General features: G+C 40.3%; 1 protein-coding gene across 1 annotated transcript in view; it reads right to left on the reverse strand.

Moving 5' to 3' along the window:
* ANK2 (ankyrin 2, neuronal) overlaps nt 1–22,924 on the reverse strand; it is a 313,778-nt gene that overhangs the window by 27,015 nt on the left and 263,839 nt on the right. Inside the window, exons 28-38 of the mRNA XM_009888182.1 lie at nt 19,690–19,914; nt 17,892–17,990; nt 16,533–16,687; nt 15,276–15,487; nt 14,200–14,404; nt 12,448–12,544; nt 7,412–7,640; nt 6,065–6,190; nt 4,449–4,571; nt 2,848–2,880; nt 490–511 (exon numbers count right to left, since the gene is read on the reverse strand). Of these exons, the coding sequence (XP_009886484.1) occupies nt 490–511; nt 2,848–2,880; nt 4,449–4,571; nt 6,065–6,190; nt 7,412–7,640; nt 12,448–12,544; nt 14,200–14,404; nt 15,276–15,487; nt 16,533–16,687; nt 17,892–17,990; nt 19,690–19,914 (1,526 nt within the window). The remainder of the gene's footprint in view (nt 1–489; nt 512–2,847; nt 2,881–4,448; nt 4,572–6,064; nt 6,191–7,411; nt 7,641–12,447; nt 12,545–14,199; nt 14,405–15,275; nt 15,488–16,532; nt 16,688–17,891; nt 17,991–19,689; nt 19,915–22,924) is intronic.

The raw sequence follows: 22,924 nt of genomic DNA on the forward strand, positions 1-22,924 counted from the left end.
GCGGGGGGGAGGGAAAAGGGTTAAACAGCCTGATTACTTTGGACAGTATCACTTTTTTGCATGGTCATAGTTCATGAGTTTAATGAAACATACTGGAGCATTAATTACGTTTTCATTAAAAGTGATACTGTCATTTATCTCAAATATGAGGCAACAGTGTGTGTCAACAAATGGACAAAACAAAAAAAAATGGAGGGACGAGCATTCATACAAGCAAAATAGCAATAGCGGGATCACTAGGGATGTCAAAGGAAAGTAAATGCTTAGATGAACCGTTTTAAACTGTATTATTTGTTAATTTATACATTAAGACGTATTTAACTGGATAGCTGCTTTAGTATTAAGTTGTTTTCTATTACGTTTTTAAAGTATTGATGTTATTAGCAATAGCAGTTAAAGCTTAGCTCTCTTTCATGCTTATCTTTATTCTTAACCATCTTTCATACAAACTACATTATAACATTTTCAAAAAAAAAGAGAAAATCTTACTTTTTTCTGAAGTCATATCAATCTGGAAGAGAAAAAAGGAGGAAATTTTTAAAAGTTGATACATACAAAGTCACTAGTGAAGTAGTACTGGTTGAGTCAAATCCACTAGATGTATGGAGACACACGGATTCATTGACTTAAATGAACCAAGAATGTATTTACAATAATGGTAAAAGCATGGCTTAATTGATTTAGTGTTTCTAACGACAGAAAAATGGTTACTCTGCTTTGGTTATGGTCAAGAGCAGATGCAAAATGTTGCAATGTATTTTCTTTAAATGTGACTAGCAGTATAGAGGACCCAGCCTTTTGTATCACTGAGTATGTTGCTGCATTGCTCTTAATTTATTTCTCCCCGTCTAAAGCGAAAAAGTCCACTATGGTCACCTGAAGGCATATGTCCCATCTAGAAGGCAACCAGTATTGCTTTATACGTAGCTTCATTGTACATATTCATTCTGAGATGACATTTTGCATTTTTGCCTCTGTACTTTGTGATGATGAAAAGCAGGCGCAGAAATGACTGCAGACCTGCTCCTGCCGACGCCAAGAGCTACGACTCGATGGCACTGACACGGCTGATACCTCTCAAGGGACGCAGTGATGGCCCTCAGAGGCCATCTTTTTGATTTTTCAGAGGGTATGTGGGTAGAAATTGAAAAGGCCACAGAATTTGACCGTTACTCAAAAGAAAACATAGCCCTTGCCAAAAAAACCCCCCATTTTTTAAAAAGATGCAATGTCGGGCTATGAAAATTCAAAAAGCCAATTTTTGAGGTTACTTTGTAGTTTGACTTTTTTTCAGTTGTGCTAGCACAATCCTTTGTCCACACAAGCAAAAAAAAGATTTTTGCTCTGTAAATGTGGATATGCAAACGCACGCAAAGTTAGAAGTAGCACTAAACATTTCATTTCCTATACAAACTTGTGGTGGTAGGATGACTGTGAGGAATGAAAATCAGCGATGCAGTACTGTTGATACGATATACCGTGCGTGTTAAAGCCCCCAAGGCAGTTTTTTAGTGAGTGTAGCAAAGGTTTTACTTGCTTAAAAGTAGTCTTTAAAAAGATAAATGCAATATATTGCCTCAGTTAAGATGTTACTAATTCTTGCTTCTCCATAAACTGAAAATGAATACAAGTAAATCACTGGCAACACTCGCCTTGCAATCATTTAGGCTCAGATTATTAATTATTATTACAGATCCATAACAGTATGAATTCTTTTGATGCACAGATGGCCCGACGTGGTAACCTAGGATCCTTTAATTCCCCTTACTTTAAGTTCCTCCAAATCAGTCTGGAATTCTGTCAGCATACTAATTAATATCATTAACATAAAAAAAATGAAGTAAACAAAACAATAATTTAAAATGGAAGGTGTTTTTAGCCATCGATGAACTTGTCTTTTTGTGCTTTAGTTTCTTATATAAAAATATAAGAAGTCATCAATGTTTGGAAAAATAGTTTTGCCGTATCTTTTACACTGCTTTTACAGAGCATAGATTTGCTAAAAACAACTTTTGGGCACTTCACTGGCAATGCACAAACACCATTAGAGAGGCTGAAAGAATTAGTTTCATACTTTTGGTACAAAATCGAATGATCACCTGAGAAGAAACGTTACCCGCTGAATAAATATAGTGGGAATTAGCTCAGAAACTTTGGCCGTGTTTTCACTTGACAGTGCCTGTATTTCAGCACTGAAATAGTAAATATTTCTGTAATTAGAATAGGAAACCGCAATCCATGCAACCAAACTTCTGAACTCTGTTTGGCAGTTCATGGAAAAGATGTCCATGGTCTTTGGGGAGCGGGCTATTGTCACAGTGCTGGCACTCTTCTTTGTTTCCAACAGCTGAATGTCATCAAAATGAAGGGATGCTTTTCTAATGTTACTCATTTATGTAGGGGTCAGACCTTGAGAACCATCTATAATAGCCAGAACGGGGATGGGAATGTGGGATGCTTCTCAGAATCAGAAAAACCAATCCCATTTCCCCTTTTCTTGTGCTGCAGAGAATAAAGCTTAAAGAAATACACTTGTATGGCTTATTCTTGAGCAAAGTAATTTTTAAATTATTAAGGAACTGTTTTGAAAGCAAAAGGAACTATTCTACACCTCCAAAATCAGTGCATCTGAATCAGTAAAACTTAAATTTTGACATAGGGAAGGTTCAAATCGGTAAATTCCAAAAGTGCGCCTTCTGCAAGATCCTTTTAAGTGCGCTCCTCCTTCACTGGTTTTGTAGCGCAGCTCTAATGATTGACATGCCTGATTCACTACAGATTTAATCGTCTATGTGTTGTATTTTAGTAGTACGCATAAGCAACAACATGCTGTTATAGCAACATTACCTCTTCTTCTTGTTCTTGATCTGATTCTGATTCCTTTCAGTTCCAAAATGCCATGCAAAAAGAGAAGGGGAAAACAGAGCAGGCAAAATGCAAATTTTTTTTTAGAAGAAGAGAGTAGGAAAAAAATAACTTCTGACAACATTTAACAGAAAAGAAGAAAATGGAGTACGTTTCTGCAATTGATGTCTTACGTCAAAAAGCGGCAAAACTAAACTGGCAGTTTAAAACACAAAAGGTTACAGAGTCAAGCAAATTACAAACAGAAGAGCTGCTTCTGGGTGTTAGACTTCTAGTGATCCTTATTTGTACCAAAACTTAAAATATATACATGCTTTTGCACCCAGAAGTTAGCGCGAATAAACACTTGAAATAGTTAAGAACGTTACCCATTTGAAGTTGAAAATATGTCGAGATGTATTATTTTCAAATTCTACAAAAACGCTACAATAAAGATTATATTATATGCTAAAAATGTTGAGAAAAAATGAAGACCAAAAGGCATGATTTTGAGCAAACAGCCTAAGACATTCCTAAAAGGCATGCAGCTTCTAATCTGACACGGACAGTAAAAAACCCGAGTTATCACCGAATAGCAATAAACCGATTCTAAGGAAACAAGTGCTTCTTAATATCTGATCTCACTTAAGCAGAAATCAAGGGTCTGCCCATGACTGATGAGAATTCAGCTGGTCTCAATCTTGTTATTTATAAATACTAACTCGTGCTAGAGTTTTCCTCTCCTTTTTCTGCCCTTGGTATCGGACCTTTTTCTTCCCCAGGTACATTAATAAATGTTATAACAATATTCTGAAGAAAGACCGTTTACACGGTGTGACGTATTCACAGGTTCTTGAAAGATTTGATCAGGTGCAGGAAGAAAACTCAGCGCCAGAAGTCAATGTAAGATTAACATCTAGTCTACAAAAATCTTTTCGGCGCTGCTATAAACTTTCCAAATTCTAGAGCTCAAGTCTGCTATGTTTTTATCACAGTTAAACAAAGCAGTTAGCTAAAAAATGCTATTGCAAAGCCCATGAACTTTCAAATTGGCAAATGAAAAAAATAACAAGTAATTATCAGTCCTCCTGTACTTCGCACCTTGAGAACATCGTATGACCTACAGACATTATCCTTAGGCTTTGTGAAACAGGTATGGATGGTAACTTCACCTCCAGAGAGGTGTCACAAGACACGGTTAGACAGCGGGGGAAGTCTTTGGCAAAACAAAAAATGAACCTAGAGGTATTCACGGAGTCCCAGATCTGTCTCACCCCTGAACAGAAGCAGGGGAAACTTTCTGTATGAAATAAGATTAGCGTAGGTCTTGCGCAAGACCAAATGAAACCATGGATGCTATCGTAGCGCAAATTGGATTTTCCTCTCCCTTCTGTCATCTCTTCCCAGTTCTCAGAAAATATTCCAGAACATCTTTGAACGCCGGCGTAAAGAGCACCCACCCCCAGAAACTGAAAGCCCTTGAGTGATATTTACTCTTCTTTAATTCACCTGACTCCAAAGCTTTAACACTATTTTTCCCTTCTACTAATTTCTTGTTTATATTACAATGCTGATGGCTGTAGATCAGTATCATTCCACAGTACCTTTGTGTAAACGGGTAAAGTGATGTTTAAATTACATATGGCTTGATGAACGAGGCCTCTCGTCGATTTTGGCTCCTTCATGAACGATAATCGTCCACAGGGTTCTTGAGTAGTATCTCGCACCTGGTGGAGCAAACGTACAGACATTTCATCTCTTATTTTGCCGCATGTACTTCTGCCACTCAAAACTATTTAGCAGAATGAGGTGAGACGTGGGAGAAGAAGTCAACGTAGGCAAAAATAACATTTTCTCTTTTTTCCCCCCTGTTTGTTTGTAAATGTACATACAACTTGTGTGTCAAAGCAAGAGAAGGCACAAGCATGCACATGCTTAGACATTAGAAACTTATTTACAGAAGGCAGTCCTCACACTGTAAACACAGTCTTAAAAGAACAGAGACATTCCAGTACGATTTGGCTTCTGCGATAGCTTACAATACCCATTTTTCACCGAAATGGTCCCCAAACTTAATGGTCATAATAGAGACTCATTTTGTATTAGGCGACAAAAGGAACTAAGTAATTTTCCCCCGTGTGGCAAGAATACGTATTTATGCTGATGTCAGCAAGAACTCTTTGCTCAAAATTCCAGTATTAAATATTCAGTTTGTTCATTCCGCTACTCTTTTGGCTGAGTGACTGAAAACAGTGAAAGATTACACTTAAAACAACTTTTCTTGCAAAATGTTGTCTCAAATGTATTGAAAGATCCTAGTCTTAGAATGAAGAGATTTGCTGGAATATATTTATAGGTGTGGCAATCATTATCTACAAAAGATACCGCATCATGCCATACTTTAAGCTTTTGCAGTGAATCTTAGAAAAATCTCTTTGTTAGCAGAAACAAGTGGGAGTGCGATAAAACCCCAAAATATTGCTGGGAGAGAGTTTAAATGTTGTGTAGCAGCATACAGCCAATTTAATACAGTGAGGGAGTGGGATGATTTTCTTCACTTTTTGCAAGTTTCCATTCATAAAGCATTTCTCTAAAATGTATGTGTGTCCTTCCTTTTTCCTTTTTTTCACAAAAATACAGTAAACCCATAACCTGAAATATCCAAAAAGGAGCCATGCTTTCCTTACTGTACCCCCAAGGAACTTTTGCGTTGCTGCTGAAGGGAGGATGACTGGTTGAAGAACAGCTATATCTGTATTTACAGCCATATGCATATTTACAAGTCTAGGGTACAACGATCACATTTTGATAGATTTCTGCCAATTCTACAATGTTTTCTGACACTTTTTTTGCAGTTTCCACATTTTTCTCCTGCAATATATTGAACCACGATACAGAAAAAACAAACAGGGTCAAACTCTATCAGCTCTTTAGATTATTAGGTAGAGAACAGGATTCCTGGAATTACCATTTTGGTGTCTGAAAGAATGCGGTGGACACATATGTCTATAGCAGAACACAGGTACAGATAATTATATTTAGAGAAAAAACTCAGGTAAATTTTAGGTAGCCGCTTCTGGTTGTTTTGACTACCCAAGTCACCATTGAATCCATTATCATAAAATAATTTGGAACCACTCTTCCCTCTGCTAAGCTTATTGTAAACTCAGAAGTAGACAACAAATAAAAATACAATCTGTAGCTCATGTTATAACGTTACCTTAACAAACAATGGAAGTCTATTTTCCTTGAAGGCAAAAAAACTGAATATATGATGTTGCCCACTCTTTGTTAGCGGCACCAAATTGCCAAAGCAGTCAACATAGATGGGTTTTCCTTCTAATACCTATTGGAAATGAAAAAGAAGCAAAGCAGCAATTAATCACAGCGAGGTGGTTAGGATTTCTTCTTATGTGCAATTCTACAGTAGTTTCGATCAAGTCAGTAACTAAAAAGTTCAAGTTGTCTCCTGGCAGTTTGCTACAAAGCTAATTAAATCTAAGCAATCACTGTGGATCACTACAGGAATGGCTATGAGGTACCCGGCTTGAACTTAGGGCTCGCCTGCATCCATAGAACTTAATTTTAGGCTAACTGAGGAGAAAGTCCATTTACAACACCTATCCGCCACCTCTCAGCTCACTGCTGAGCGACTTACGTCTTCAGTCTTGTTGTACACCTGAAATTCTTACGAAATATTGCATTTTGTTTAATCTCAAACAGATTTCATAATACTTAGCTGGCAGCAGCTGCTCTAGTTCGGAACGCGAATTAAAGAAATGGTGACTCTGACACACGAGAAAAGCAGGACAACGAACCTGAAACTGCTGGACTAAATGGTAATCCCCAACTTCATTTTATTGCCTGATTTCCTAACATAAAATCAGCTCAGTTTGTAAGTACAACTGTTTAACAGGTCCACCATTAAAAAAAGCATCTTGGGAAACTCCATTCTTTCCGTTCAGTTTTGTCCGAGAGGTTTTCTAAGGCTTAGTCCCATCACAGAGAGCTCAGACTGAACCAGCCCGCTTTACTATCTCCTGGAATCCACCTCAAGGTTCCTGCTACCTATTCGTTTAATTGCTGAGGACTGTCCTGAGAACACACCGGACGTCCCGTTGGAATGTCGATAATGCTATGGAGAAAGCAAAAAAACCATACTACCGAAGTCAGACAGGGAATTCCTTTCTAATTCCTGATAACCAGCTGACTGGATTCCCTTGTGGGTGAAGCACGCAATTACCTTCCACCGTGGTAGGTTGGATCCGGGAAGACCCAAATCCAGGCAGTTGAAAGTAGCTAACCTGCCCACCAGCCTTGTGGACTAAGAGATGGACAATTGTCCACTAGGAATAGGAATTCATCATTAAAATCCGGCAGCTGCTTTCCCCTTACATCTGACGAAAGTCAAAGTTTCCATCTTACCGTGACGCACGATACTGCATCATGACGGTATTTGTTGGCACTATTATTTTTCAGTACTTGTGGCAGATAGAAGGCAGAAAATACTAGCTTAAAAACAGGCGCGAGAAAATGGAGAAAACTCTTTAAGATTCTTCTACAGTACCTCTACGTCCCTGCTTCGGGCAACTTCCGCAAAATTTTCTTGTTGTTCTAGAGTTTTATCCACCTTGTCATCTGTCATGCAAAAACACCTCAACCGTGCTTCGATGGGATCATGCGATTTGGCAAACACCACAAATTTGGCCATGTAGGGGACACAGATAATCTCTCTGTACACTTGGGAAGCAAAAGTAACAGATTCTTGGGTCTGTCGGCAGTCTATCAACCAAAACCTGTAAAACAACATGAAGAGTGGTGCAATCAGCGCAGAAACATTTAAGCAAGAAAATGATATGTTTTCCCATCTTGGCAGCATTAGCTGGTAACCACACCGATGGTATGTGACAAGTCAGAATAAAATAAGAAAAAAATAGTTACCACTTGGGAAGAACAGCCTAAGAACACTCAACGGTACCCTCTGTGCATTTAGGAGCGTGAAGCAAAATCAACAGGGAAAGCATATGGACCAGAACTTACTCTCCTAAATATGAGATGCGAACCCTTCACAGAGTCTCCTGCTCCTCAAATTCCTGGCCACTGTTTGCCTTTCTGATAGGACCTCGCTCAGCTGGAAGCTTATTTGCTTCCAGGTACGTGACTGGCTTTTAAAGGCTTTAACAAGTTCGCTTGTCCTGCGGCAGAGAGTCTCACACACCTTCTCTGAACGTTTAAATATATGACCTTTACATGGTTTTGTGTTTATGAACTATCTATATGACATTTATAAGGATGTTTATAATATTGAAACAATTATTGATGGCTTACCAAAGTCAAGAAATTCTGGAAATACATCACAGTATCCAACACGAGTTTTTTCTTCTATTCAAAAGTGAGCCTAAAATTTGTTTTCATCTGAAGTGATTCCTTGCAGTGAGAATATGTGATCCAACGTCTCCTGCCTTTTATCAAGAAATAAATCTCTTCTAGAATAAGCTCAGTGGTCTCTGTTTTCCGTCACTGTTGACAGTTTTCGATGACGTTTGAAATGGTGACTGATCTTATCACCATTCTTCTACAGCTGCCCAAAAGGTCTCTGAATTTGGTCTTGTTTATAACGTGGTCTTATCACATGTCATGATTTGATTTCTACGCAGAATATAAGTAGAGAAGGGTGTACTGGCAGTGTACAGTTCAGATTTCCCCTGAACTCTGCAATGTGCCTTTCATCTAGAGAAATACAGCTTCTTTTTGACACCTGGTTGCTGCTAAACATCTGATGACGCAGAAAAGAGTAATGTCCCTTACAAATCTTACTAAAATTGCTTGTCATAGGCCGAGCCTGTTGCTTCTCTTCCAGGTTATGACTAAATTGTTAAACAACAGAGTGGGCAATTTCATCCTTTTCTCTTTAGCCCCCTGAAATCTTCCCAGGCGTTGTACAGTTCCCTGTTTGTTAAGCGCTGGACACACCAGTATACCACGCTTGGGTGTTGGTGGACCGTCTACAAACTTCTGACGAGACAGGGATGCGGGGACAGTTTCCTGAATCTTCTTGATGAGGAACAGGAGACTGCAACGGCTTTTGGCATGTGTTGCTTATTCTTCACTCTGTTCTTGGACCTCCATCTCTAATGGGTGTAACATAAAGCTGTCGTGCCCCAAACACTTGTTTTTCTTCTAGCACCTAGCTTAAAGGGTAGCAGCACATTCCTTACATACGACATCAAAACCTGCGAGTCTTCAGGTGAATCTAAATGATTTTGTCCGCTGTGTAATGGACATAATTCTTATGTGAATTTAGTCAGGGACTTTCAACTTTGATTTAGTGGTAACTTGTCCCGGTTTGAGGTGGGAAAGAGCATTTGTCATTCGTGTCAGCGGCCAGTCCGGCCCAAACCACGACAAAAGTTTTTGTTATGCATATTGAAGACCAGTGATATATCTATTTCCATATCTGAGCCATTTTATATTTTAAAGACACTGAAAGCAGATGCGTCCACATCCGATTCCTACTACCTTTGCTTCCCAGAGCCTGCGATCACCGCTGACTCACTTTTCAGCGTGGCTTCCAACGGGCCAACGTTTTACTGCCAGCACCTTTCTAATGCACACGCTGAATTTTCCTTCCACACCAGTGGTTCCCAGCCTGTGACACATGTCCCACCAGTCAAACACCAACATGTTCAAAGCAACAGGCAAATACTACCGGAATAAATTACTTCCTCTGCAGGGTGTGATGCCAGGAGCTGCCACTGCTGTCTCATTCAGGTACCACCACGACAGGGAAATACTTTAGGGGTTAGGTTATAAATTGTCTGATTTCACTAACATCATTATTACAAATGAATGTCTGCCTCTTACCAAGTATCGCTAATGCATGCGAATTGGAACAAACCACCTCAAAACTTATCAAACGTGCACGGTTACTCAAGACATGCCATGGATGTTGCAACTCGGGTCTAGAACTTCAGCTTCCAGACCAGGTCCTCTTGTGTCAAAAACGACCCTCCTCTTTACTGAAAACTACAGGTTCTTTCCCCTTTTCTTTGAGCCATTCAGGCCGGGACAACATTGCCCGGTAATAAAAATTTACAGAATTTCCGTATACCTTTGTCAAGACAACTGAATTGTTATTTTGCAAAGACAACAGCTTTCACTTGAAATAATTTCACTTCTACTCCTAAAATTCCACAGCAGAAACGCACCAAGCATTTTACAAGGAGTAACACGTATCGCCTTCTTTCTCAGATACGGCTTCATTTAGTTTCTCTGTGGAGCCTGATGACATTTCTTTTTAATAAAATTCAGGATGTGGGTGGAAAGCATGCTCGAGTTTGACACCCGTGGGATGGAGACAGAAGTCACAAGAGGTCAAAGACACCTCAAAAGCTGATATAACCTACAGGGGGCTTATTACTTACTGTAGATTACACGGTATTATAACTCACAAAGCATACCTTTCAAGTGTGATTTCTCTGGTCTTACTCATCCGCAGTTGAATAATAGCGAATTTCACGCTGTGCTTATCTTTAGAACATTTAACAAACACGCTGGTTAAAAAACAGGCTGATGACATTTGGAAGAAAGCGTGTTTGGTACATAAAGGCTCCGCATACCCATACTTTCCTTCCCACGTGCGGGAGAATTATGCTATGCTGGACTCAAACGGGAGCGACTACATCCTCTGAGAAACCACCATATGCTCAAATGATTTGCGGTCATACCCCAGGGGCTAAAAAGCGCACACAGATACTACATTTTTAAAAAAGCTGCAGCTCAGGAAACGGAAAACAGCCATGCCTCCAAATCTGCAGCTTCATTCACATGTAATTTAGACAAACGCATCTCTTTCCCAAGCTCATTTTGGACGGAATTAGCCTTATGAACGGGAAAACTGTTCAGAACTGTTCCATCTCTCCTCGCCCGGAGAGATGATGTAGGAATAATAATAATAATAATAATAATAATAATAATAACAACAACAACAACAACTATAATAGTGTAATAAATACAATAATTGAAATTTATAAAAATTATTATTATTATAATATTATATTATTATATGAATCCGTCATTAACGATTTAACGAGATATAAACAAGTTACTGCGGATAGCAGTCAGGAAGCAGCTGATTCTCAGCAGGGCACGGGGGTAGATGCACTTTTAGACCAGGGCAAAAAAGTGCAGAAACTCAAGTTAGCTCGTCCTTCAGCAAAGAAGGTAATTAATCATCTGACTGTAAATGCATGAAAAAAAATCCCATTTTCTAACTTTAACAGCATTTAATACCACGTTTGGGTTGAAGCAGTCTGTTGAATGTTCGTTTAGAGTAGAACCCATTAAAATCTCTACATGGGACCCCGCCTATATCACAGAACATTAGCAACAGTAATTAATTTTAACGTCATCAGCGGGATTAGGAAACATCCACTGCTAATATGGACTGTAGTTCCGTAAACTGTCACCCTCCTTCTGGCTGTATTTCATGCGTAGCCCTGTTGGGGACTTCACAATTTTAGGGACTTAGGCGTCTCAAACTTGGCATCTAGTCTCCACATCTGGTTCTTAAATTAATCTTTAATTTATCCCTTAAAGTAGGACAATGCAGGCAGCAGATAAGAGCTAAAACGCACTTTAAGATCTCCCTCTTGTGGTCACTGTTAAAGAAAAATTAGCTGAACTGAAAAGAAAGGAACATAAGCAAAACATCCAACTTAATGGGAAGAAAGCCATTTCTGAACTGAGAAGGTATAGAAAAATAATACTTTATTTTGCCTGATGTTAAAAGTTATACTGTAGACTGGACTGCGAGAGCTGAACTTATTTTAACGTTGAATAAATTATTCCATTAAACAGCAAACCTAATCTAAAAGTAATAACTGCTCTGGACACGGAGCGTTTGCACCGAAGGAAATGAACTGATTTTCACGGGCAAGTCATCCAATGTTTTTGTACCCGCTTGCTAGACTACACACCTTAAATTTAATACTTTCCGGGTCATGGACTGCCTCTCCTGTTACAGAGAAGGAGATTTTTGAGCATTTCTGTGATATAAATCACAGGCAGTATACAAACTAAAATACACACATACATACATCATTATTTTTAATATGAAATTCTGTTTTCAGAAAGACAGCAGCTGAATCTCATCACAAGAACAGATGGTTGGAAGAGATTCTTCTAGATCACATTTCGGTACACCTACAGGCCTTTCTGCGTGGTTTCTCATTTGTTGGATGTTGTGGAAGTAACATCTTTCATAAGATGTATACTGAGCTACCCAAATAAGGGATTTCTGTTTCCATGGAAATTTGCGTATTTCTGCATCTGGGAGAGAAAGGGCATTCAAAGTGAACCCAGATTTTCTCGAACTACCTGAAAATTGAACTGGTCCTCAGATTACTATTTCCTACATCATCTCTCCGGGCGAGGAGGCTCCGGGCTTCCAAAACAACCTCGCCAATTGGTTCACAGCATCGACAAAATACCTATGGTCCTTCTACTATATAAACTAAAACAGTTTAAAGGAAATATTTGTTGAAAAAAAAGACATGCCCTTGGAGGTCAGACTGTAAAACTCCTGCTTTGTTGTATAGGTACCTGGCAGACACGTTTGTTGTGAAGGAAACACATTCATTAACAAAAGTCAGTGGTGTTGTTCCAGTGATGTCCTCCCATTGGGCAGGGGTGGTTCCTCCTGAAATGATAAAGATTTTTTTTTAAAAAAAATTAAACCAAGCAAGTCTGCAACTTTCTTGTTTTGAAGAAATATTTTAAATTCTTCTGAGTTTTTAATCGCTCGGAAACCAGTAATAATCCCAGACGCGCCTTCTCCTCAGGTCCACGTTATTCCACTTAATGCTGGTAGGATCGTGTGGGTTCCCCCTGAGAAAACCAAGTGCCCAAATGATGAGCCCTGTAGCACAGCTCCAGAAATTTAAAAAGAGGCTAGAGTTCTGGGGGGAGAGATGTAACTTATTAGAAATTACTTTTGTTCGTTCCAGACATACGTGGGGCAAAACTGCCCCAGATACAGCATCCTTAAATGTATACTGTTACGCTTGGGAAACAGTAATAATAATGTTAGTAATAGTAACAAGTACAATTTAAGATTTCTATTATCTACTTTTTCAAATAATTCAAAGATTCAGATCCAGTATGTACACAACTACGACATTTCTTCTGCACGCTGCTATGAAAACGTGGGCACAATCTCTCACCCCGCGGCTGCGTTTTCAAGTTCTTCAATGTATGTCCCTGCCTCACCTTTTGGTGAAGGATGCCCTGTTGCTTTCCAGTTACCTTAAAATCCCACTGAGCTTACCCAAAACAGAAATAGCAGTGCTTATTTTTAACAGCAGTTACGAATATTTGTAAAAGACCTACCAAGAACTAAAGGAAAAACTACGCGCGTAACCAGGGCTAAGTCAGAATCTGTGCCTGTCCCTCCTCTCACATACAGCTGACTTGTTAGACATCCATTTGACCACGTGGCAGACTCTTTATGCAAACCTTAAACCAACCTGTATCTGTAAAGGAACACTAGTTTTCAGGAAATACCTCCTTTTGGAGAAGCGTTCTTGGAACCAATTTCCCCTCTCAAGTTTTCTAGAGGAAAACTTGAGATCCCTTGCAGATCCCTCCAAGAAACTTACTCAAATTCCTCTTTACAGAGTAGACCATTCTTCTCTATTTAAATAAACATTGTTTCACTCTCTTGGAAATGCAAATACTTCTCTGTTGACCAGATGTTTTTTCCCCGGTGTTTCAGCAGCTGCCTAACACCTTTGTATCAAGAAATTGTAAAAGCACCTGTTCTCCAGAATGACTCATTTGCACATCTCCGTGTGTAATTCATCTTATATGGGGTTGGTTTTTGAAATCGGTTTGAAAATGAAGGAAGATGCTCACTTCTAAACAGGATAAATGCACGCAGCTCATTTCTGCCTTTTAGCTGAGACTAAGATGCTAATTGCTTTGGAGTTACGGGAAGTATAAAATGTTTAACTCCAATATTTTCCTCTGAAACGCACTGCTACGTTACGTCTGTAGTACACTTGCTCTGCGAGGCAGAGGTATGCTGCTTCTCAAGAAACAAACTGTAAGAAAAATGCCAAAAAAAACCCCCAAACCTGAAGCCTATGATTATATACACACCTCTTCTTAGTCCAAACAACAAACGCTATTTCTGCTATAAAGTAATTGTTGGGAAAGCAGTTGATTTTCACAGCCTCTCGCCCCAGTCAGGTTTTCCCCAAGCTTTCCATGCGTATAATCAGTTTAACGTGTTCAGCCCACGGCGACTGACAGTTTTCAAGATGCACATAAAAAGCTCTGGTATTTGCATCCTACCTGTTATACTGCATAGTAACCTTAAAGTGGGTGTGTCGCCTCCGTAACCATTCATGATCCCGTCGCTGGAGGCCTTGGGGACGGGAATCGTCATCGTGATGGGTTTATGGAACTTCCTTCTCCTGGGCTCCAGCGTGACTATAGGGCTGAAGGTAGCCTTGTTGCCTAAAATCTTCTTTATAAGTTCAGCGTGCATAGGTTGAGCCTTTCCAAAGCAAAAGACAATGATAGAGTAGTTCCTTGCAAATAGTTTAATGAGTACGTAAAGAACTGGGTCTGTACGTTGCCACGGAATCCTGAAGTTTTTAAGCTAAATGGCACAATTCCCCCTGAAAACCTGCAGCCAGAAGAACTGATTGCCAGCGAGAAAGGGAGAACTCCCTTTTTCAACTTTCCCACGCCTTCCTCCTCTTCCTATCCCCTTTCTTGCTGCTTTACAGCACCAATTTAATTCGCTTAACCAGTAGCAAATGATTCCCTTGTCATCTTTTTTTTTTTTTCCCCTTAGAACGAGCTCTGAGCTATTTTAGTAAGCTAATTTAGCTATTCAAAGGGGATTTCAACGAGCCCGCTCTCATGGCCAAGGTAAGCAGTGGATGCAAGCAGCAGGAGGAGGGGTAGAGGTAAGGGAAACACTTCCCCCTCCTTCAGTAGTGAACTGTTTGTCTGGTTGACTTCACGCTCAGAATCTGTCCGTTTGACCCAGTTTTTACAGCACTTTGTCCTTCTCTGATGCTTTCCATAAAAAGTAGTTAAGAAATGGTTCTACGCCCTACACTAATATCGTCATCATCATCACCCAAATCAGGTGTTTTTCCCAAGATCATATAGAGTTAACAGACAGGAATCTGAATTAACTGGAGCACCTGAAGTTTTAGCACTTGCTTTGACTTTTGCATGGATCTTTTTTTCTTTTTTTTCCTTAATTATTTTTACTAGAAGCGCTCTCAACAACAACATACAATACGATAAGCTGAATATGTTGGTTCTCCCTTCAAAGAAGGCGATTTTACACTTAAAAAAAAAGGAAAAAAAAAAAAAAAAAAGACATAAGCCTTGAAATTGTTTCATCGTACCTGGAGGCCAACACGAATCCGTTTGGTTAGAGCCCCTTCTGGGAAGACCGCCTGCACTTGTGGTACCACGGTGCTGCTCAGCACACCTCCCTCGGGTCCGATGAGGTTGCTGTCCTGTTTGATGCGGGAAACCACCGCGAAGTACTGAGGGAAATCTCGGGTGATGATACGGCAGATACGTTTCTTCTCGAGCTCCTCCGGAGTGTCAAGTACTGAGGCCAAAAGAGAAGACGGTCAAAAGGTGGGAATTTCGTAGAAACACCACTGTGAACTTCAAAACGCGTTCAAGCTTTTCACAGTTTAACTGCGGTTGGCAGAAGTATTTAGTCTAGAAATCAAAGGGGAAAAGGAAATGCACCCCAGTATTGTAACTGAAGCACAGAAATCAAGAACGGAATAGACAGACAGAACAACTAACTGAAGGGAGTTTAAGACAGCAAACTCAGAACGTGTTGACAACATCCCCAAATCAGCAGGCGAACCACCAAAGGGGTCGGTCCAAGCCCCTTTTCGCTTCCTGTGTTTACACTATGGCCCGGAGGAGCGTCGAGGAAACTAAACTCCACATCAAAAAATTATCAAAGTATGAGTTCAGCTTTACGTATGTGAGTCGGCTCGTTTACTTTTGCGTTTGTGTTTTGTTTTTTTTTTTTTTAAAAAAAAAAGCCTTCAAAATTTGTAACAAATACTGCAGATCCTAGACAGCCCAAGGCCATTCTGTTCTCTCAGAAAACAAGAGTACCCATGACTGACATTCCCTCCCACACACGTAGCTGCTCGGAAAGGATTAGTATGATAATTGCCTTGTTTTGGAAGGATGTTTGCTATGGAAGCTTTTCACTTAACGCTCTGAAAAGGAGCAGCAGAAAACATAAGTTCAGCATCTATTCTCAACGTCGTGATGGTAGAGTTTGTTTTGTCCAACAAAACAAAACAATTTTTCTCCCACAAAAAAAAAAAAAAAAAAAAAAAAGGATTTGTTTTGTCCCAGTGGCACGGTCTACTTCAGCAGACCACGCAAAGGAAGTAAGCCCAAGTACGCAGCGCTTCTGCTGGCTCCTGTACTGAGAACGTGATGATGCTCCAGTGTGACTGAAACGAAGCATGTGAAGAATGTAGTGTCAGAAATTCTAGGAAAAATCAAACCTGAGGTGCTAAATAGAATAAAAGGTAAAAAGCTATTACCCCCGGTGACAGAAGCAATGCAGGAGCAGAACAAAAACCAAACCAAAACAAAACAAAAGAGACACCGGATACCTTCATCCATCCCATTCAAGATTTCATTGAGCTCATCCTCAGTGTATTCGCAGAAATGCTCCTTCCAGCTGTCCCCGTTCTCGCTGCGCAGGATCACCAGCTCTCTCTCTTTCCCACGCAGAGCAGCAAAATGGGGAATCTCCACAATCACAGGCCTGGCACAGCAACACAGCGCATTAAATGCATACGGGAGAGAGGAAGAAACAGGATTAACAGCAACTCTATTCAGTCTGCTACAAAGTGACCTGGAATTCTACCTATTTTGCCGGAATATTTTGGCAGAATCCTAAACTAGGAGGTCACTAACACAGATGCGATTTTCACAGGGACCCAGCAAATGCGGCAGGACAGATTAAAAAGTGCATTCACCTCTTTCCACAGTGCGAATGGTATTTGGTAAGGTAATAGTGCTCAGCTAGAAATTTGGTAATTGCTTTGCAAATTGATAAAAAAAACTCATGCCCGTTTTAGTTGTCACTACTGTCTGGGTTAACCTGTGCAACTTCATTTCAAAGAGAATCTACTGTAACATATATGAACAGTGGGACAAATTCTGATCTCACTTATACTCGTGCAAATCAGAATAATTTCATTGCAATCAGGGGGCAGTTGTGTCCTGTGCCAATTTTTCTCCACTGTAATTGTATATACGTTCCAATGAATTTATTCCCGATTTACACTCTGGGAGAGATAAAGGAGGTCTGAGATCATCTGGGTTTCTAGGTCAGTATAGGAGATAAGAATTTGCCTCGTTGCCGTACAAGCAGATGTCAATATATGTATCAGTCCATATATATACACACACATACAACGCATATGTGTACATATAATATATCTATATTTATATACACATATACATAACATACTCTTAGAAATAAGAGAGCAAATACAAATATATTGTATATACCCTTCTCTAATTAGAGGACTCGGGTTACTATGTACATAGTGAACGTCATGTGTTCTATTATACTGGTGGTATCCAACATACAACTTATTGATTAATCAGTCCTTGATACACAAAACATTGTGAAATTTACAGTAGATTCCTTTTTTTTTTTTTTTTGGTCCCAATCCAGGTTGCTTTGCTACAGACATCAAGCACATAACTAGGAAGATTTCATGCCAAAACGAAAATGAAGGCCACAGTACTTTAAGAAAAAGATACAAACATACCACCAAAACAAAACCACAGACCACAAGGGTTGAGAAATGGTCCACTAAGGGTTAGGTATACAAAATTTCAAATGATAGAAAGGGACAATAATATCATGGGCGTAATGACATAAAAAAATCATATTGCAGAAGGAGGAGAAGAATGGGGAGGTCAGCATCCATCAATTTGTTTCAAGTCTCTCCTACCCAAGGAATTTGGTCCCAGGAGGCCCCAGCTGAAGGATTCGGCTGACCAAGCTTTCTCCCTCATTAAGTGGGGGAGGAGCCGTAGGCAGATGAAGTTTACTGAGTACATCCAAAGCAGCAGTGAAAGAAAGAACATAAATAAACTTTATGTATTTTTTGTGCCAGAAGGCCAGTGCCACTGTCCGGTCCACAGAGTGGAATTAGGCTGTACACTGAATAAGGTTCCGTCCTAGCGATGACAATTTGGTGATGGAAATCAGCAACGTTAGTTCCGTTAATTTAGGATCTTTTCTCGCTTACGGGAAGACGAGGGGAGTTTTGGCAGCGAACGCAATGGGAACAGGATTTAGACCTCAGAATGCATCTCCGCAAACAGTACAGTAATTTTTTTGTGATTTCGCTGCCGGTACAACACCCAGAAAAACACTGGCAGGAAGGGCACAAAGACCTGAGAACGAACACAACTGCGCTATATCCTGGTGAGATATTCTCATTAGATAGAGAAACCATTAAAAAGAAAATGGGAGACATACTTAAGGTCCATTTGTGTGTGACAAAAGATAACGGGAAGACTGACTGTGACGATATTTCTTCCGCTCTTTAGATTTCTTTCTGCTTCTCTTTAAAAGCGACCCAGATGCAAAAAGAATCAGCGGCACCAAGCACCTCATTAACCAGCTCGTTGGCTGTTACGTGTGATATTAAAGAGGTATCCCGTCTGTCGGAAGGAATGGTTGCTTTGCTCTTAGCGTCGCATTCGCGGCGTTTCAGAACTGCTCTCGCTTTTTTACCAGATTAGAGCAACGGCGAAGCAGCCAAAACACGTCTGGGGTACGTTCTCCTTTCACGCTCCACTTAAAAGCAGCAGGCAGTTAAAAATTACCAATCGGCTTGTTAGAAAAAGAACTAATGAAGTTAGTGGCTTTGATGACTACCTGTTAAAACAGGATTTTAAAGCAACTGATTTGTTTCGAAAGGGATTTCAACTATTGCTGCTTACAGCGTCACTTTTTTTGGGCAATTTTGGAACGAAGCTATTTATCGTAATAGAAGGGGTTCCTTCAATCATCCACTTTTGGATGCCACAGTTGATAGGGAGAACAGTTGGTAAAACAAATTACAAAAAAAAAAAAAAAAAAGTGTGGATAACTGCTGCTTTCGGCTGAAAATTGCTAAAACAAGCTCAGCAGCAGACACAAATCTGATCTTTCTACGGGTTTTGCAGCATAGGACAAAAAGAAACGGCCCCCAAAAATTCCAGGGTTGTCCTATTGCTTAATTTAGCAATTTCAACCAAAGAAAAAACAAAGGCACTGTGCTTCCCTGATAGTCCAAATTACCGATAACACAACACAAGTCTCTAAAATAAGCAGCTGTAACTTGTGTTGCATACGTAAGCAGGCGTTACATTTGGGATTTAGATCAGTGCTGTGCTATCCGTGCCTTATACGCAGATTATTGAAATACAGCATGAATCGCCTTTTCTGGCTCCAAAGGGGCCTTTTCCAGCTATAATATCACAACACTGAGTACTAATTACATCCAAGGAAGCACATTAACCTTAGCGCTAGTGGTTAAAATATCCGTTTTCAAAGGAAAAGGCGGAAAAGCTTTGTGAATTGTTAACTAACAACTGATTTGTATTTCATATGACCAAACACCTTTTTTTTTTTTTCTTTTTGTTTTTTTTTTTTTTTTCCTGTTCAAATCTTGGAAAAGGAACCATTTCAGTGCAACTTGCGAACGGACGAAAGTAGACCGAAGGTTTCCCTTTAGGCCATCCGTCCCCCTTCCTTACCCAAGAAACTGAGCTCCAGAAGGTCCAACTTCAATCAGGCGGCTGGCCAGACCTTCGCCTTCCACCATGGGAGGCATGGTGGCCAGGCGGTGGCGTTTCACCAACCGGCAAGTCACTCGTGTCGGAGCAGTGCATTTCCGCGGAGGGATAATGATTCGGAGCCCGTTATGTCTACAACCTCTCATGGCACCCCCGCGAGCGTCCACCATGAAACTAACCAGGAAGCTAGAAAATCGGGGAAAAAAGCAATTAGGCACAAACCACGTGGAAATTCCTTTTGGTTATGTTCCCCATACGTTAACAAACTACGTACGTAAATATAGCGCTTTCTCAAGATGGACAATTAGAAAAAGCCTTTCTCCCATGTGAAGCACCGAATCGTGCTAAGCTCATTTACTAATTAACCTGGCAACTGCTGTCTAAGAGATCGTCACGGAAAGTCTTATTTTACAGTGCTGCTGTTGGTAAAAACACCAGCAGTCACTAATACACGTCAGCACGTGTGTATGTACCTATTAGAGACAAAGTCAAGTGCAAATATCACTACTCTGTACCTGCAAGCATCTATATATTGTAAAGTTGGCACTCTTTAAATTACTTTACAAGCAAATACATCTTACTGAAGAAAATTACTTATGACTCATGAATATAAAGCCAATTCTGATTGGAGGGGCTGTTGGGCTTTTTTTTAGGTCAGCTCTGTGATTTTCTAGTTATTTGATCAACTGTAATTTCTAACAAAACTGGGTCTGGATTTAAAAAAAATAATCAGATTTCATTCTGGAGTCTGTGGATACAATTTGTAATACATTGGGGGAGCTAGCACCTCTTCACATAAAAAACCCAACACGTCATTATTTTTTGAAGAAAAATTTTGGATTTTCATGAGATGACAATAGCTACAGTCACTGTATAAGAGGTTTACTTATGGATTTTTGGTTTTCTCTGTTACTTTGCACAGCAATACAACGTCCCAGTGGAAAACTCAGAGATGCGGAGAGGCACCTACGGGGACCCCTCTTCTAGCAGGAGGTAAATTATCTTATTTATTTCTTTTACTTTAAAAGGGAGAAAAACATTTCATGGAATTTCTTTTATGCTGAACTTTTTATAGTTCCATATATAACCAACAGGTAGATTTTGACTGGTTTGTTACAAAGATTGGGGACATTCTTGGGAAAGGTGTGGAACTACTGCATTTTTATATTATTTTTTTTTTTAATTTTACTGGTTTATGACTTTGGATCATGCCTGATGTGGGATGGGGATGTCAGGTTGCTGGAAGTGAAAATAGCACTAGATGAGACAGAACGGTATCGGGCCTACTTCTACCCACTAAAATAGAATCATCACATGGGGAGTCGCAGAAATGCTACTGAAGGACCTGCAATAGAGAAAAGCCCTTATAACACCAGTAACAAAAACAGGCGGTTTTCCACCGTCCCCCTCGCCCGCTCTGTGCAACAAACATTGCCTCCGTTCTCTGTCCGCACGGCTACAAGGAATTCCCCATGCGGTAAACACACAACACTCGACACACCGTGCAAGTCAGAGAGATGGATGATGGAGAGGAGCCACAAGCGCCAGTCGGAAGCACACCATGCACCACGGATGCCAGTCGTTCTCACACATGCAGTCTCCTATTCTACTGCCATTCATATACCTCTAGGCTTTGTTTAGTGTAAAAGTCTGGGTAGTACAACCATTATCTCATTCCTTAGAGGGTGGTGTTTCTGTGGTTTTAACAAGGGGGGAAAAAAAGAACATGAAAACATTTTACAGCTTTGATTCCCGGGGGATTAATTTAGGAAAACGGGAGCTTCCTTCATAAAACACACACTTTATACATTTTAAAGCACAGACGAAAGGAGAGCTTGAGAGATACTAAATGCTCAATGGTTGCCATAATGCTCTGTGGTTTGCGTTGCAATTTTCCTTTAACTGTACGAAGCGGTGTCATCACAGCGGTTCTGAATTGTGTTTCAGAGAATCGGTCCACGTCTGTATTATAACGGGTGCGTTAGAGGCAGTCAACAACACTGAGTGCTGGAAGAAGAGTTTCACGTTTTGATGCTAATACTATCAGCAACAGAAATACTACCCCCACAATTACCAGAAGCTAATGAGCGCTCTTAGTGAATTAAATTAGCGTTCACAGTTTTCATTGCGTAAGCTGTCACGAATACAAGTCTTGAGGATTCAATTCTCTTCATTTTTGACGTAACACTCAAGATTGTGTACTTTAACAACGGGATCAACTTCTTTCGCTGTCCCTCACTGAAATATTAGTGCTAGGTCATCTTCTCCTTATCTCCCCATGTGTCTCAGCAGTGCCCAAACCACTGTTAACTGCCAGGAGAATACACACACAAAAGTTAGGGGTCCAAATCAAATAATCTCCCTTCTGACCACAACAATGGCTACTAAAATAGTATGGTGCTCCTTCTCCGCATCATAATCCCTTTCAGACTAACTGAAAGAGAAGCAGAGCACTGAAATGGCAGTGCCTTCTCATCAAGCGCACATTACATGATGAAGGTGACTACCTTGCGGTGTAGAACCAACGCCGAAGCTGAAGCCGCAGGAATAATTTTGGGGTTTGACCATCCGTAGCAAACTGGTATCTCACCTCACAGTCACAGCCCTGCGGTCCCACACCAGCAAAACTTGGGATCCGCTACAGATCGATTAAAAACGGAGTGTGGCATTTGTCCCTAGGAAGCACTTGAGATGCAAAGGGCTGTCTGTGTTCTGGCCTTAAAATTGCAACTCTTTCTTTAAGCTCATTGAATGTGCCCGGTGGGTCAGAGAAAGGTCTGTCAGCGAATCTACCACGGGGTCTGTCGGTCATCTATCACTGACACCAACTATTCCTCCAAAGAGTGGAAAACCAGGCAAAGATAAGTATCGTTGGAAGGTGGACACAAAGATAACAGTGGTTAGGATAAAAACAGCAGGGCATTATTATTATTCACTGTAAAAAGTGCTCTTTCTATCGTAAGGAAGATCTAATCTATTTACTAAATAACGGGGCACAATTTGGCAAAAAGGAGCACACACCAAAACAAATAGATAGATTTGTGCCATATCCCTGAAACAGACCCCCCCCCCAGATGAAACGGGAGATTCCCGACGGGTTCTGTGACTTCTGGAGGAGTCTGAAACCACCCAAGAGACCGCAGTGACCCTTCAACTGCTGGACGGCAAGGTGAGGCAAACACAGAATAGTACGAGG

Source organism: Charadrius vociferus, unplaced genomic scaffold, assembly GCF_000708025.1.
Source record: "Charadrius vociferus isolate BGI_N301 unplaced genomic scaffold, ASM70802v2 scaffold767, whole genome shotgun sequence".
Lineage (NCBI taxonomy): Eukaryota > Metazoa > Chordata > Aves > Charadriiformes > Charadriidae > Charadrius > Charadrius vociferus.